The 14,458-nt window shown below is 33.3% G+C and overlaps 1 protein-coding gene across 4 annotated transcripts in view; it reads left to right on the top strand.

Moving 5' to 3' along the window:
• Positions 1-14,458, top strand: part of LOC108966337 (syndecan) — a 471,998-nt gene that overhangs the window by 424,222 nt on the left and 33,318 nt on the right. For 2 of the 4 annotated variants that reach the window (XM_018929188.1, XM_018929187.1), the window contains exons 4-5: positions 11,239-11,521; positions 11,967-12,680. In XM_018929188.1, coding sequence (XP_018784733.1) covers positions 11,239-11,521; positions 11,967-12,680 — 997 coding nt within the window. The remainder of the gene's footprint in view (positions 1-11,238; positions 11,522-11,966; positions 12,681-14,458) is intronic. The other 2 variants (XM_018929189.1, XM_018929190.1) reach the window with 2 other exon arrangements.

Here is a 14,458-nt window from a genome sequence, read left to right as displayed (position 1 = left end):
TTTGTTAATATAAAAAAGAAACTTTTCTCCTAAGAGAGCATTTTCATATTAAACTCTTTTAGTATAAGCTTCTTAAATAAATAAAAGTTCGGAATATTTTCTTGGGAAATATTTTATGTAGGCAGTTTTTATAATTTCACAATATTATTGCACTAACTTAGTATAAATTTATAAACTTGAAAAAATTTTGGGACATTCTTTGGGAAATTTTTTCATAATTTATAGAAAATTAATATTGAAAGATACCCACATTTCAAGAAAGGATATTTCTTTTCTAAGTATAAAATTTTATAATACACTTAACATAAATTACTTAAATTGAAAAAATTGTGGGACATTTTTTAAGACCTTTTTTAGGAAATTTGTGTCGTAAAATATTAAATTTGAAACGTTATGGAATCTCTTGTTGTATAATTTTTTAAACAGTTTTTATACATTCCAATTAAAAGATTGCCTTCCAAAGTCGTTTGAATAAAGGATATTTACTTTACTAAGTGTGATTTTTTAAATTAAATTTATTTAACATTTATATACTTCGAAACTTGAAAAATTTTGCGAAATGTTTAGGATTTCTTTTGGGAATTTTTTTGGGAATTTTTTTGGGGGAATTTTTTTGGGACATTTTTTAGGAAATTTTTTTATGACCTATGGAAATTTTACTTCAAGTTTTACTACATTTTCTGTCTTTGTGTGAAACGTTTATTTAAATGAGAAACCGTGTCCCAAAGTGATTTTAGAGACTAATATTTCGCTCATTCAGAATGTTTTTTTAATGCACAGCAAATTTAGAAATATAAATAAATTGCATAAAAATCTTGATATCAATACTTTGTAAAAACACCTGTTTTTAATATTAAATCCAACAAGAAAGGAAATTTGTATTGTTATTGAAATATTTGCACACTGTTTCTTTATTTAGTATATACAATAGTAACTATTTACGCGCAAAAACACTTGGCTCTCTGTCATATGATATGACAAAAATAACGAAAAAATTCCTTTGTTAAATTTACTGACTATATTTTTATGTAAAGTATAGTTTTTTTATTACCCGAAGCCCGCTTTCAATTATTCAATTATTTTTTCTGTTACAGAATTAATATTTTTGAATTGGTAGAAGGTGTGCAAATTTTTATTTTTTTTTTGTAATTTTTATTTTTTGTTTGTTTTGCTGGACAAAAGTATTTGCAGCAAGCTCGTGTTAATTAATTGAAAATTAGTGTTATATAAAGCATTCTTTCTTTTTGGCTTGTTAGGCATATGTTTGACATGCACGTGAAAATTATGTGCTCTGATGACAGTTCTATAAGGACAAAATATAAAAAACAATTCGTAAAAGAGTGAAAATATTTTTTAATAAAAAATAATAATTTTTCTAACCCAAAATTGGTTACAAACAGCTTCCAAAACTTTAAATGAGTCTAATGTAAGCAAAAAAATGTAATAAAAAAGTTTTCTAAAATATTCCGAAAAGTTAACATTAGCGGTAAAATAACATTGGAAACTATAAATTTGGCTGTATTAAATATCAGCTCTGAATTATAATTAAACTTCAACAAAAGGGCTGTGAAAAAACTACAGCAAATTTAGTTTTAGTTCAAGCTGGCTTGTAGCAAAATTTATTAAATACATTTTGGCATTTTTGAAATGAAATTGTTTTTAGAAGAGCGAACAAAACAACGCTTCTTTCCAAACTAAAATGCTCTAACATGCCCTAAAAACCAAGCAAGTAAAGAAAAAATTACAAAGAAAACACAACAAAAAAATTTTGAACCAAGCTCCAAACTAACGCAAATAAATCAAATCACAAAAGTAAAATAAATAAAAAAAAAACTTCCTTGCAATCTGGCATCCTTGCGTAAATCTTGTTAAGCACGAAAACTCGTAAATATTTTTGTTGCTTGTACATCTAATATTATTTAGACAGTTTGGTTATGGCCTGACCTCGTTATTGCAAATATTTTGGACTTTCAAGTTGCCACCCGAGCTCCCTCGTTACTCTTACTGTTGCTGCTGCTGTGCGAAGTCCGTGCAATTAATGTGATTTATACAGCAATTAAAGTTGGTTGTTCGACTTTTAGCGTCAATATATTTGTTGTTCTTGTTCTTGTTTTTGTAATTAAACGATATTGTTGGGCTCGTCAGAAAAAATTGTGGCTGCCATAAAAAATTGATGACTGCCTTAAAGGCTGTGAATTAAGCTGTGGCTAACTGTTTGCAAGCCGTAGGTCATAAGTGACGATTGAGGGTTATAGGACGATATTTAGCTGAATTAATATATATTCATTTCTTTTTTAAATTTTTGGTTAGAATCAAGAAATCAGAATAACTCAGAGTAAATTTTAAACTTATATGAACCACTGACTTCAAAAATACTTCAGAATAACTTAAAGGAATTTTCAACATAACTCAAATATATTGAAAACAAGTGAGTTCCACTCGAAATTTTACACTAATTTTGCCAAAATATTATTAGTATAACCTTGAATGAGAATACATTTAAAACATTTACTCAGAAACGGTTAAAGGGAAAAACTTATAATAACTCATATGAGCCAGCGCACTGAAAAAATAACTCAAAAAAATTTTCAAAATAACTCTCAAAAATAAAATTCTAACTCAAAAAATAACTCAAAACCCAACTAATACTCATGCCTAAATTGTAATACAACTCACACTCAAGTTGGAAATAAAGCCCTAATTCAACACTGGAAAAAAAATTGAATTTAAAATCAAACTCAAATTGCTAATTCAACTCGAAGTGTACTCACTCATATGTACTCAAATTCCGAAGCCAAAGCTAAAGCAACTCAAACACATCCCGAATTCGAGTTAATATTCGAACTCACTCAAATGTTACTCTAATCTCTTATTCACTTCAAAACTCTCACTCACTTTAAAACTTAATTTAAAAAAATAAACGAAAGGCATACTCAAACTTTAACTCTACTTAATTTGATTTCAAATGCAAACTCCAACTAACACTCAAATTAGTACTCAAACTCCAACTCCCCTAAGCAACTTACTTGAACTCACTTTCGCACTCAAACAACAAAAGTGAAGCTGCACAACTTTTTCTCGCATAAAAACTATTACAAACTAGTGCATGTTTATTGCCCCCTCTCTGGTCCTCAAAAGAAAAACTCTACATTGAGTGGGCCGCATTCAAACTCACTTCTAATTTTGTGGAATTCTTGCTCACATTCAAATATAAAAGTATGTGTATATGATCACAAGTACGGCTGTTTGTAGGTTCCGGCACAAAACTTCTCTCAAATAAAACCAAACTGTAAAAAATTGCTAATGAGCGCCAGGCAATTGCCCGCCACTTGGGCCGTTGTGGCACGCATAAACAGCAAGCACTTGAGCAATTGCCAACTCGCATGCAACTTGTGGTGCGGAAGAAAATTGCTAAATTTCAAAACATGTAGTAAAATGTAAGCAAAATGTTTTTCTAAAAATAGAAAACTGTAATGCGGCGTAAAGTGGGTTAGCCAGGGAGCTATGCGAGACACACTCCTATATGAAGCTGACACTTTTTTGCAGCTAATTTTAAGTATTCATGCTTTATATATTTGAATTGTTTTGTACCTATATTTATATATACTTATATACACATATACAACTATGTATACAATTATTTCCATTTGAACTATTTTAATTTTCATTTTACCTACACACAAACTTTGGGAACTTGCTTTGTTCAAAATGCCTCCGGCGTAAGTCGCCGCTGGCACTTTGTGAGTAGCTGCTTATGGCGTGTAACAGCATGCAACAATTGTTGCAAATAATAAATGTTGAAGAGAAATTGAAAACAGAACTTGTCAACATTATTACACTGCACGCGAGAAATACCGGAAATTAAGCTAAATTTACTAAGTGAGCGCTAAAATGTAATATAACGGCATGTTGCCGCATGCCATATGTTGAAAAATGTAATAAAGAGGATTTACAAAAAAAAAAAAAAGAGATTTTTATTAATTTTATAAGCGATGCTTCAGTGCTTGGAAAAAATGTAAATCACATTAAGAAAAATTTTTAGTAAAATCACACTTATCCTTTAATTATAAACAAACCGGTTATGCACGGCTTTTTAATTGCATTTCAAACAAACATTTCACAACACTTCGATAATGCGAAGAAACCGGTCTGTGTTCACTTAGGAAGGCAAATACTTTATATCCTAAGCAGAGTATATTGGGTTTGCCAAGAAATGTGTTATAACCAGAAAGAAATGTCGGAGACCCTATAAAGCATTGGTTTCCAAACTTATTTTGTCTACCGCCCACTTTGAGAATAAATATTTTTTTAGCGCCCCCATTTTTTCACCTATTTAAAAACCACTATAACTTCAAATTAATTATTGTGACCTATATATGTATATTAACGGAGAATTCTATACGAAACTTTTACTATAACCAGCAACTTGAAACCTGAGCGCAGTAGGTAACATACAACGGCGCTTAAGTCTCAAGTTAACTCTTACGGGCTCCACCTGCCAATAAGAATGATTATTGAAACGCAACTTTATAGTATTAAAACATAGAATCTTTTATTAAAAATTAAACTAAAATAATCGATCCATATATAAAAACTACTGTGAAGGATGAATCTGTGGCGGTTTGATAATTTTGTTAATATCAGGTTCCAATTTACTCAAGAACAGTCGCAAGTCGCCACGTTCGGTAACAAGCAAACGATTTCTGTTTTTAGTAAGCAGTGTTGTCACAGCACTAAATCCACATTCACACAAATAGGACCATGGGAATGCTATCTAGAATCGTTGAACGATTGACTACAATCCAGGGTATAATTGCGAGGTCAGTTTTTGTAGCCAAAATTCTTGGTAACCATTTTTGAACTTGATTTTTATTTCCTCGTTTGTATACAATTCTATAAGTTCTTCTTCCAGCTGTGGTGACATTGCTGTGTTGACATTTGAAAACGGATCCAACACCCAGTCTGGTATTTCCAATTTCAAAATATCCTGGTATCGTTGGGTGGAGTCAATGTGGAGGTTTTCCAAACGTTGGCAATAGGCAAACAATTCGTCGTTACTGCATAATACTGATAAATTCGGAAAATTGTGAAACTCACGTCTGCCCAGATTCTTTTTGTGCAGAAGCAGTTTGGCTGCGAAAGCAGCAACGACGTTTTTTGTTTACATTAAATTTAGTTTATCGATTTGCAGTTGGAGATTCATGTCGTTGAACAATTCATACATACATACATGTCGTTGAAATTCGATATCTTTAGTTTCCAAGAACTCTTTAACAGAGTCGAACAGGTTGTAGAATCGAGTCAGGTAATTGGCTCTTAATAGCCAACAATCTTTAGTATGAAACAACAAACTATTGAAATCATCGTCATTAGTAACACAAAGCTGATGAAATAATCTATCATTCAAGGAGCTGTTGCAGATTTTATTGACTGCTTTGATGACATATTGCAGTGATTGAAATAGTTTTTCACTTTCACCAATTTTGTATCGGTCTCTAAATTTCTAGCAAATAATATTTCTTCACATATTTTCTCATCTTTAGTAAACCTAACGTAAGACAACAACAATGCTTCCTTAGTTGGTAAAGTGGACTCATCGAGCTGAATTGAGAATTGGCTTGTCCTCAGGTGATCGCACAATGATTCTTCAATGAGGATAATATCTGCGGCCGGTTTATGAAGCACGGTAGTCATTGCTTCATTTATTGCTGGCAATATTAACCCTTCTCCGATGTTATGTGGTTTGCCTTTTTGAGCAATTAACAAAGAGATATTGTACGAAGCTCAAAGTACGTCGTCATCTTGCTTAGCAGTCGCCGAAAATAGTTTTGCTACCCTTGGCTGTGTAGGTCTTGAAAATATGCTACATTCTTGTCTCTCTTATCTGGGTGCATTTTATTCAAATGATCTTGCAGTCTTGAAGGCTTCATTCGAAAATGTTTTTAGACATAGAAAACACAAAGGCAAGGATGGGTTTGTGGGATTTTCAATGAATCTGAATTTAATGTATTCCGCACAGTATTGCCGTCCCTTCTTTTTTACTTCCAACATTGTTTTCTTTGAGAAATACGTTTAGCTTCGCGAGTACTGAATATAAAATAAATATTACATTGTTTATATAGAAATGCTGAGCACAAATATTATATAGTAGTCCAAAAATATGAATTCTTATTTTCCCTGGAAATACATTTGTAAAAAAGGATCTTTATCCTTTTCATATTATCTTATTTTTCCCAGAAATACATTTGTAAGAAAAAAGATATTTATCCTTTTTTTATTTTCCACATAAACGATTTAAGGAGTTCAAAAGCTCAAAACGTGCGCTACATCAGCTCGAACCTGCCTACCCTACACCTTTGCGCAAATGATTATATTATGATAGCAAATGCCCACATTCAGATTTAGCAATGGCAATAGCAATACGTTTGACAGTTAGTATTCTATAAATTCTATCGCCGTTATGAAACGGAGCGACCGATTGACATGATTTTCATTTTTTCTATATTCAATAAAATAGGACAGATATATTAACTACGTGGAAAGAAATATAGAACCGAGTTTAAGCAATCTTTTAAATTATATTAGTTGATGTTCACAAGTTGTTGTTGAGAGTCGAGAACTCATGTAGTCGTTGTCTAAGAGGCCTCCAAGCTAAATAAAATTACAAATAACCCCCCAGGCCTCTACACAACGCCCACATTTTCTCTCTGGGTCTCTTACCGCCCCCCTTGACACCTGCGGTGCTCACAAGGGGGCGTTGTCGCCCACTTTGGGAAACACTGCTATAAAGGATATGTAAATGATCAGCGTGACGAGCTGCGTCCGTCCGGTTTTGAGTTATCCTGCTCGAGCTTCACAAAAAGCTACTCGATATCAGGGATATACGTTGCGACAAAAAATTATTCGGCAATAAATAAAACGTAAAATAATTATGTATTCATCAATAGTCAATTCGTCGCCTTCAAAGTAACCCTCCACATATGTAATACACTTATGTCCAGTCCTCGAATCACTTTTTGAAAAGTTCTTTTTGAGATGGCCTTCAGATCCTTCAGTGAATTTTGTTGTATCTCTTTGATCAACTGAAAACGGGTTCCACAGATCGTCAATTTTAGTTTGGGGAACAAGAAAAAATGACATGGAGCAAAATCTCGTGAATACGGTGGTTTATCCATGGTATTCATTGCGTTTTTGGCTTTGAAGTCAGAAAAACTCAGCTTTATCGGGAGGAGACGAGCAAGAACACGTTTCGTACCCAAAATATTCACCAAAATTATTTGAACGGACTCACGAGAGATCTCTATCCATCTCTTTAACACTTGCTTGTCGATTTTTAATCACCATATATTTCACTTTTTTTTTAATATTTTCATCAGTTGAAGAGGTCGAAGGTCTGAGCTGGTCAGTCTTAGCTGGTGTCTAAGGACAGTTATATCGATCTCCATATACACATAAGCATACACAAGACGTTACCTCGTACAAGTCAAATGCAATCGATTTTCATCACATCGTTCGCTAGGGAGTACAATTTCCTTTGCTGAAAAGGGCTGAAATTTCCAAATAATTAATGGGATTTAAACCCAGCGACTTTTTCCAAAACTATTGTGGTATCTAAGTACATGGTTACCATATTTCTTGTAAGACTTTTGGGTAGTTTAGGAGCCACTGGGATACTACTCAATATCAAATATATTAAATATTTGTTTGATGTTTCATCGATATTTTTCCTAAATTTTAATATATAATTTTGGAACTCGAGTGCTAACTAGGGCAATTGTAACTATAAATAAGAAATTTCCAAAAGTTTCACACTTAACTTTCGCAATCAAAGAACAAAGAAGATCTTTGGGTCATAGACATTGCTTCTGAAGACGTGTCTTCCTTCATGTTGTTTTTAGAATTTTCTATTATCTAGAAAGTGCAGTAAATAACTAGATACTGTCCGAGCAGAGAGCAGATTATCCAAACAGTTTCGCACCCTCTTGAATTATCGAAATAGTTCTTTATGAATTTTGATCAGTTATTATGTACATTCATATACTAATAGTTGAATCGAATCAAAGTTATTAAAAAAAGTATTGAAATATTGGAACATAGCAATTGAGTTTCGAAGAATTCAGGAAATTTGTAGCCTAAGAATGTCTGTGTACCTTTGGCTACAAATTCCAGAAGACTTCGAAACCCAGCAATTATTGAAACAGTATTCAATGAGAACACAGAAATTCTAAAAGAAATTATACTGCCACTGCTCAAAAGCACCAAAGTATAGTATCATCCAATAAAAATGAAAAATTAGCAAAGTCTAGTATAAGCTTTCCGAAGTGCTGCGGTTTGAAAGTCCGCCAGCAAATTATGCTATCGATAAGTGACATCCGATAGCAGAAAACGTTCACAGTTAGAAAGGTAGCAGCTATCGTACAGACGCTTTGAAAAATTTGTACATTCCTTTAGTAACGACTTTCTATTCCTGTCATAAATTTACTTTAATATTGTCTACAGTACTATGCCACAAATCTGGGTGTGTCTACTAAATACTTATTGCGGCTTCCAATACACAACACTAAGCATATGCAATCGCTTCTAATGTAGCTACTTCTTCCAATACTGCAATAAAACTGCATTAGACATTGCTTAATGCAAAATTGTAATTAAATTCAATTACGTTCCACTTCCAAGTCCACTTCCTGCGTGCGAATGGCACCGGATATGCGACGTAACCACCACAACTTAGAGCAAAGTAAAGAAAAGCGCACAAAACTTTTGCAATTTTCTGCTGTAAGCGTAAAAGTTTTGCACGCGTCAACGACATTTGCACGCACAAGAGCACGCATAACGGCCAACATAAATTTGCTTTAACGCGCTGACGACCCAAACCATTTGCCGGCCATAAATTCAGATATACTTATACCGAATAAAGGCATGTACCGACCGCATAAATATATATTAGCGATCGCATTATATTAGCGGCAGAGTAAAAGCTTCACGCGTAAATAGAAATGCGATTGCATTATTGCCACGCAAACGCTTTGCGCCACGCACCAGCACAGTGCCACAATGGCACACTGACACTTCGGGGACACATAAATTGCGGTTAGACGGAGACGTGTCATGGTTGCCGTTATTCGTTCCACTATTGCCTTGAAGCATTTGCGAAGCCTGTGGCAGCGTGTGTTATCTAAGCTTCATTTGTGTTGACCCTTTCTAGCGCTAGGATAAATATGTGCCATAAGGAGTTGGGCCAAACCGCAAGTGTTCTGCAGAAGTGGTGGCACAGTTAAGTTTGTGGTTGCTAAGAAGTTGGTGGGTTGAAACTTTCTTGGTAACAGTTGTTGTTCAGTAAATGACTAGTGAAAATAAATTAATTAATTAATCACGTAAAACTTTAATAATTCCGAGAAAGAGCTTTTTCGTTGTTACTGTATCGCAAAGCTATCGATTAATTGATTAAAAAACGACATTTTGCCATAGGTTTTGATCTAAATGTTTTTGAAGTAAATTTAAGTAAACTTTTAATATTTTTTTGGATAATTTTTTAACATCGGCTAATCGATCAATTTTGTGAGTTTACAAATATCCATTCTCCATTTTTGACCAAAAGATAGCTAACGAAAATTTAAATATTTTTAAATATCCATTTATGTTTGGTATGGGTTAATCGATTAATTGGTTTTTCGATAATTTGTTGATATCATTTCATCGAAAAATTTTGTGGGTTTACAAATATAATTAATTAAACTCTAAAAGAAAACTCTCCAGAAGTTGATTTCCGAAGATTTAAAAATTTTGGTATATCGATAAATCGATAAAATTCGAACACCTAATTTTGATGATTATTTTTTACGATAAAATAAAAAAACTACCAAAGATTAAAAATGGAAAAAGCACCCTTCGATATGTCTTTATCTGTTCGGAATGCATACTTTTCAAATTTTATCGAATATTACAGTTTAACATTCAAAATTACATCAACAAATTTCATTCTGTAAATTTTCCAAACTTTTATTAGTTCAATAAGGAATCACATCGAGTTCTATAACAACACGTTATCGATTTTAAGAATATATCGATAACGAAACAAGTTTCATGCAGCCTTATTAGTTTAATTCCAAATCAAAACACTTTTGATAAACACAGTTAATTGATTTTAAAGATATTATCTAATTGTTCTTAAATCATTTAAAAACAGAGTTGTTACTTTAACTGTATTCGAATATTTTTGAAATTTTACAGAGACTCCATATTATTAATAGGGACTCAAAGACCAAACAATATTGAGAAAAGCTGCTTTACATTTTAAAACTCATTTTAATATAGCTTAGAATTTATCGATATCACTTGACTAAATATATAATAATCGCCTTTTAAACAATTGATACAATATGCTTCATTTGAAAGAAGCGCTCGTTGCTACTCGTTTAAATATTTTAGAAAAGTTATCGATAATTTATTCGATTACACATTATCGGAACTTTACTTATTTATATCCGTAGACAAATTCTGTAAATGAATAGCGAATAATTCACATATTAAATATTCCGCATTTTCGATTTAAATTTTTTCTCATGATTTATCGTTATCCCTTGTTTAAATATGCATGTAATCATCTTCGTTTAAAAATGTATGTAAGAAAACTCATTTCTAAAGTAGCGCTCGTTGCTATATCTTTAATTGTATCAAAAAAAAACTTTTCGATAACTTATTCGATTACAATTTATCAAAATTATATTTATCGATAGCAAAGTAAAATTTGTTTAAATGAATAATAGAGATTATTCGGAATTTCATATTTAAATTTATATTTCATTATTTATCGATAATCTTCTTTAAAAACTCGATGTATTATAACTCGTTTCTAAACCGCGCTCGTTGCTATCTGCTTATTTGTATTACAAAACTTATCGATAATTTATTCGATTACAAATTATCGAGATTTCACTTATATATTGTATTATTTAAATGAGTAATGGTTGTTTAATACCTAATTACTTTTCGTTTTCGACCAAAATTTCTGCCGATATCGTCATGATTTACCGAAATTACTTGCCTAACGGTAAAACTAGCGATAACTCGAGCCCGGCAAAGTAATTTCTATTACCGTGTTACTATGTTTCGAAATTTTATGCAAATTTTCTGGTAATAAATGATTATAAAATATCGATAAATTTCGTTTTATCAATTTTCATATATAAATCATTCATAGTACTAAGAATTTTCTATATCCTTTCTGTCTTATTTTAGCTGCACGATGATTTAGACAAGGATCCCGATTATTCCGGTTCCGGTTTTGGTCCAGATGACGAAGACTCTTCCACCGATCTACAGCCATCGCATCGCGGAAACAATATACACACACAATCGGGTAAACATAATACAGTTTTGACCACCGACGACAACGACGATCTCATCACCAGTAGAACTCATCATCAAACGAATAGTGGCACAATCATTGGCAGTAATAGCGGCAGCAATTCAGGCATCATCGGTGGCAACAGTGGTAGCAACACTGGCCTCAATACAATTGGTAAAGATCATAAGAGCATTTTCATAGTCAATTCGTCTATATTCAACCACATACCATACATAAATCAATATCATTCATTATCGACTTTATTTATCATCTGTTCATTCAACATATATCTTCTATACGCTCACGCAAATTATCTCTCATATTCACTGTCATACTCACTCACTCACTCACTCACTCACTCTGCACACAATTCACTATCAAAATTTCACCTACACACTCTTCTCACTCACACACTTTTGATTTTGAAATTTTTTTTTTTGTAAAAAACTGTTCCGTTAATAAACAACAATACTTTCGGGATAAATCAAAACTGCACCACCTTTCCTTCTACTGAATAACGAAATTTTATCGAAATTCCCAACATACATACATATGTACACACTTTAAATAGACATTAATGCAATCAAATCAATATCATTGCCATCGTTCATATCAACAGCCACGACGACGAAACAAACGTCTCCATTAACCACCACCACAAATCAAAATACACCCACTCTCACCCACATCACCACCACCACAAGCTCTGCGACGGCGGGCAAAAATCGCGGCTCATACCTATACCCCAACCAAGTCCAACAAACCCACTTACCCGCAGCACCTCACTACCCTGCAGGCGGCGCTGCGCACACAGACGACGAAGACTTCGATCTCGGCGAAGGCGATGATGACGATGCCAAGCAGCAGCTGGGCGGCGCTGGCTCATTTGCCGGCAGTGGCGATGGCGATCGTGACGACGATGACGATGATCACACCGGCGATGTGGATGACGATGATGAGCACGAGGTGCTCATTGAACGTCCACATCAACCCAAAAACGATTTGGGCAAAGAACCAAACACTGCGATGGAGAATGGCACAAGCACAAGCAGCACCACCGCATCGTCCACCACTACCACCACTGGCAGCAGCAGCGGCAGCAATGATCGCAAGGCGATCTTTAGCTCGTCACATGACGAAGACGGAGACGAGCACGTGGTGGACGCCGATGAAGAGGATGAATTCGATGATACTTACGATGAGGACAACAAGGACGATGACGAGGATGATGAGGACGGTCGCACGCACGAAGAGGATGATAATACCGAAGTTTATATTGATGGCACGGAGCCGAATACCAAGAGCGGCAGCAGCGTCGACCAGGACAATGAACGTCAGTGGCTTTTCTTTGTTTTCCAAATATTTTTGCTTTTACCTATTCTTAAATGTTATTGGTTTATTGCATTTTACCTAAAATTTGCTTAAGGGTTTTTGAATTATTATTATTTTATGCTTTTGTTGTTGGTTTTGTGTTGGTTATCACTTAGTATTTGTTTTATGATTTTCTTGTGCGCTTTTTGTGTTTTCTCGTTTTTTATCTTCTTATTTGTTTTTTTTTTTCGTTTTTGTTTTGTTTTGTTAGTCACGCTAATGGAGCGCTCAGTTTGGTTGTCACATTGTCAATTAATTATTTGTCCTTGAAATAATTTAGGTTCTGTTCATCACATTTCTGTGCATATTTAAGCATTTTGGCCATGCTCTGGCGCATGCTGAACTTTTTCGTTTATTATTTAGTTGCAGTCATTATTTGTGTAATTTTTTGTTTTTGTAGTTTTTGTAGTTTGTGTTGTTTTTGCTTATTATTTAATATTTGGTTATAAGTTCGATGAAAGCAGTAGAAGAGAAGAGAGAAGCAGCAACCGAGCAGCAGATTAGAGATACCATAGAATTTTTTTTCGCGGCATTTTTTAACACTTTTTTTGGTTAAAAGAGTCGGATATTAGGAAAGGATAATAAAACGGATATATTATATTAGCAAATCTTTTTACGTAAAAACAATTTGTAGGCATGACATTTGTCAGACTTTATTTATTTCGTATGTACACCAATCACCCCCGATAGGTCAAAACACTTACTATTTATAAGCTAAGAGTACTCAAATTATCCTTTTGGTTGAAAAAAATAATAACACTATTCTGAGGACTTTTTTAATTATAATTATTATTATTTTTTTTTTTTTTTATTTGAGCCTTTGAAATGTTCAATTTAAATCCTATAAAGTGCTTTTAAACCTAATATGGCAAAAATAGAAATATTTGAGCACCCTAAAGCTATACTTACAAAATTTCTATACGAATTCATTTAATTTCGGAACAGTTTCTAAAATAAAAAATGTCTTTAACACCATGTTTATTTAGAGTTATACCAAAACAACTCTTTTTTCTCTCTCGGTGCCAAATCGTAGACATAATAAAAAAAACTGCCTGAAGGTATGCAAGAATTTTTTTTATCATATCTCCGTCCTCTCTTGTACAAATACGAACTTTTTACCTCCTGCCATTCTTGCAATTCTTGCACTTTCAAAAGACTAAGTTTTTTCAAGAAAAATTAGAAATACTCCGAGACCCCTTTATAATAATTTCCCTGAAAAACATTAAAAGTATAAGCTTTTAACTCGAATAGCGCAAAAAAATAAATAGCTGAGAACCCTAGGGTTATACTTACAAACATTATATAACCTCCTATAGGTATGTTAAACAAGTTTAAAGAACATCATGAAACTTCAAACCAGCTGCTTAGCAAAAAAATCTGTTGTGGTGCTTTGTGTATTTAAAATCGCAACAAACAGCTGTCTACTGCGCTCGATGCCAAATCGCAACCAAAGCGAAAAGCAGCCTAAAGGTATACTACAAATTTTTATTTTAAATAACTTGGCTGTTTGCCTTAAATTTTTTTTATTTTTCATCTCATCTGCAATAGTTGTTAAACTTCTAAGCTGCAAGTACTCTCGTCATACATATAAATTTTCCAAAAAAACTTGGATTCCGAATATATAAGTTCCTATATACATATGTATATGCTAAGAATTACTTAACGAGCTCGTGATATTTCAACCCGTTTCAGTGCTTTGCTTAGTTGAAATTGTATGGAAATTTCTCTTTTTCTCTCGAC

This window comes from Bactrocera latifrons, unplaced genomic scaffold (genome assembly GCF_001853355.1).
Source record: "Bactrocera latifrons isolate USDA-ARS-PBARC rearing strain unplaced genomic scaffold, ASM185335v1 scaffold_159, whole genome shotgun sequence".
NCBI classification, from domain to species: domain Eukaryota; kingdom Metazoa; phylum Arthropoda; class Insecta; order Diptera; family Tephritidae; genus Bactrocera; species Bactrocera latifrons.
The sequence above is the reverse complement of the archived record's forward strand: the minus strand, read 5'-3'. Positions and strand labels throughout refer to the sequence as shown.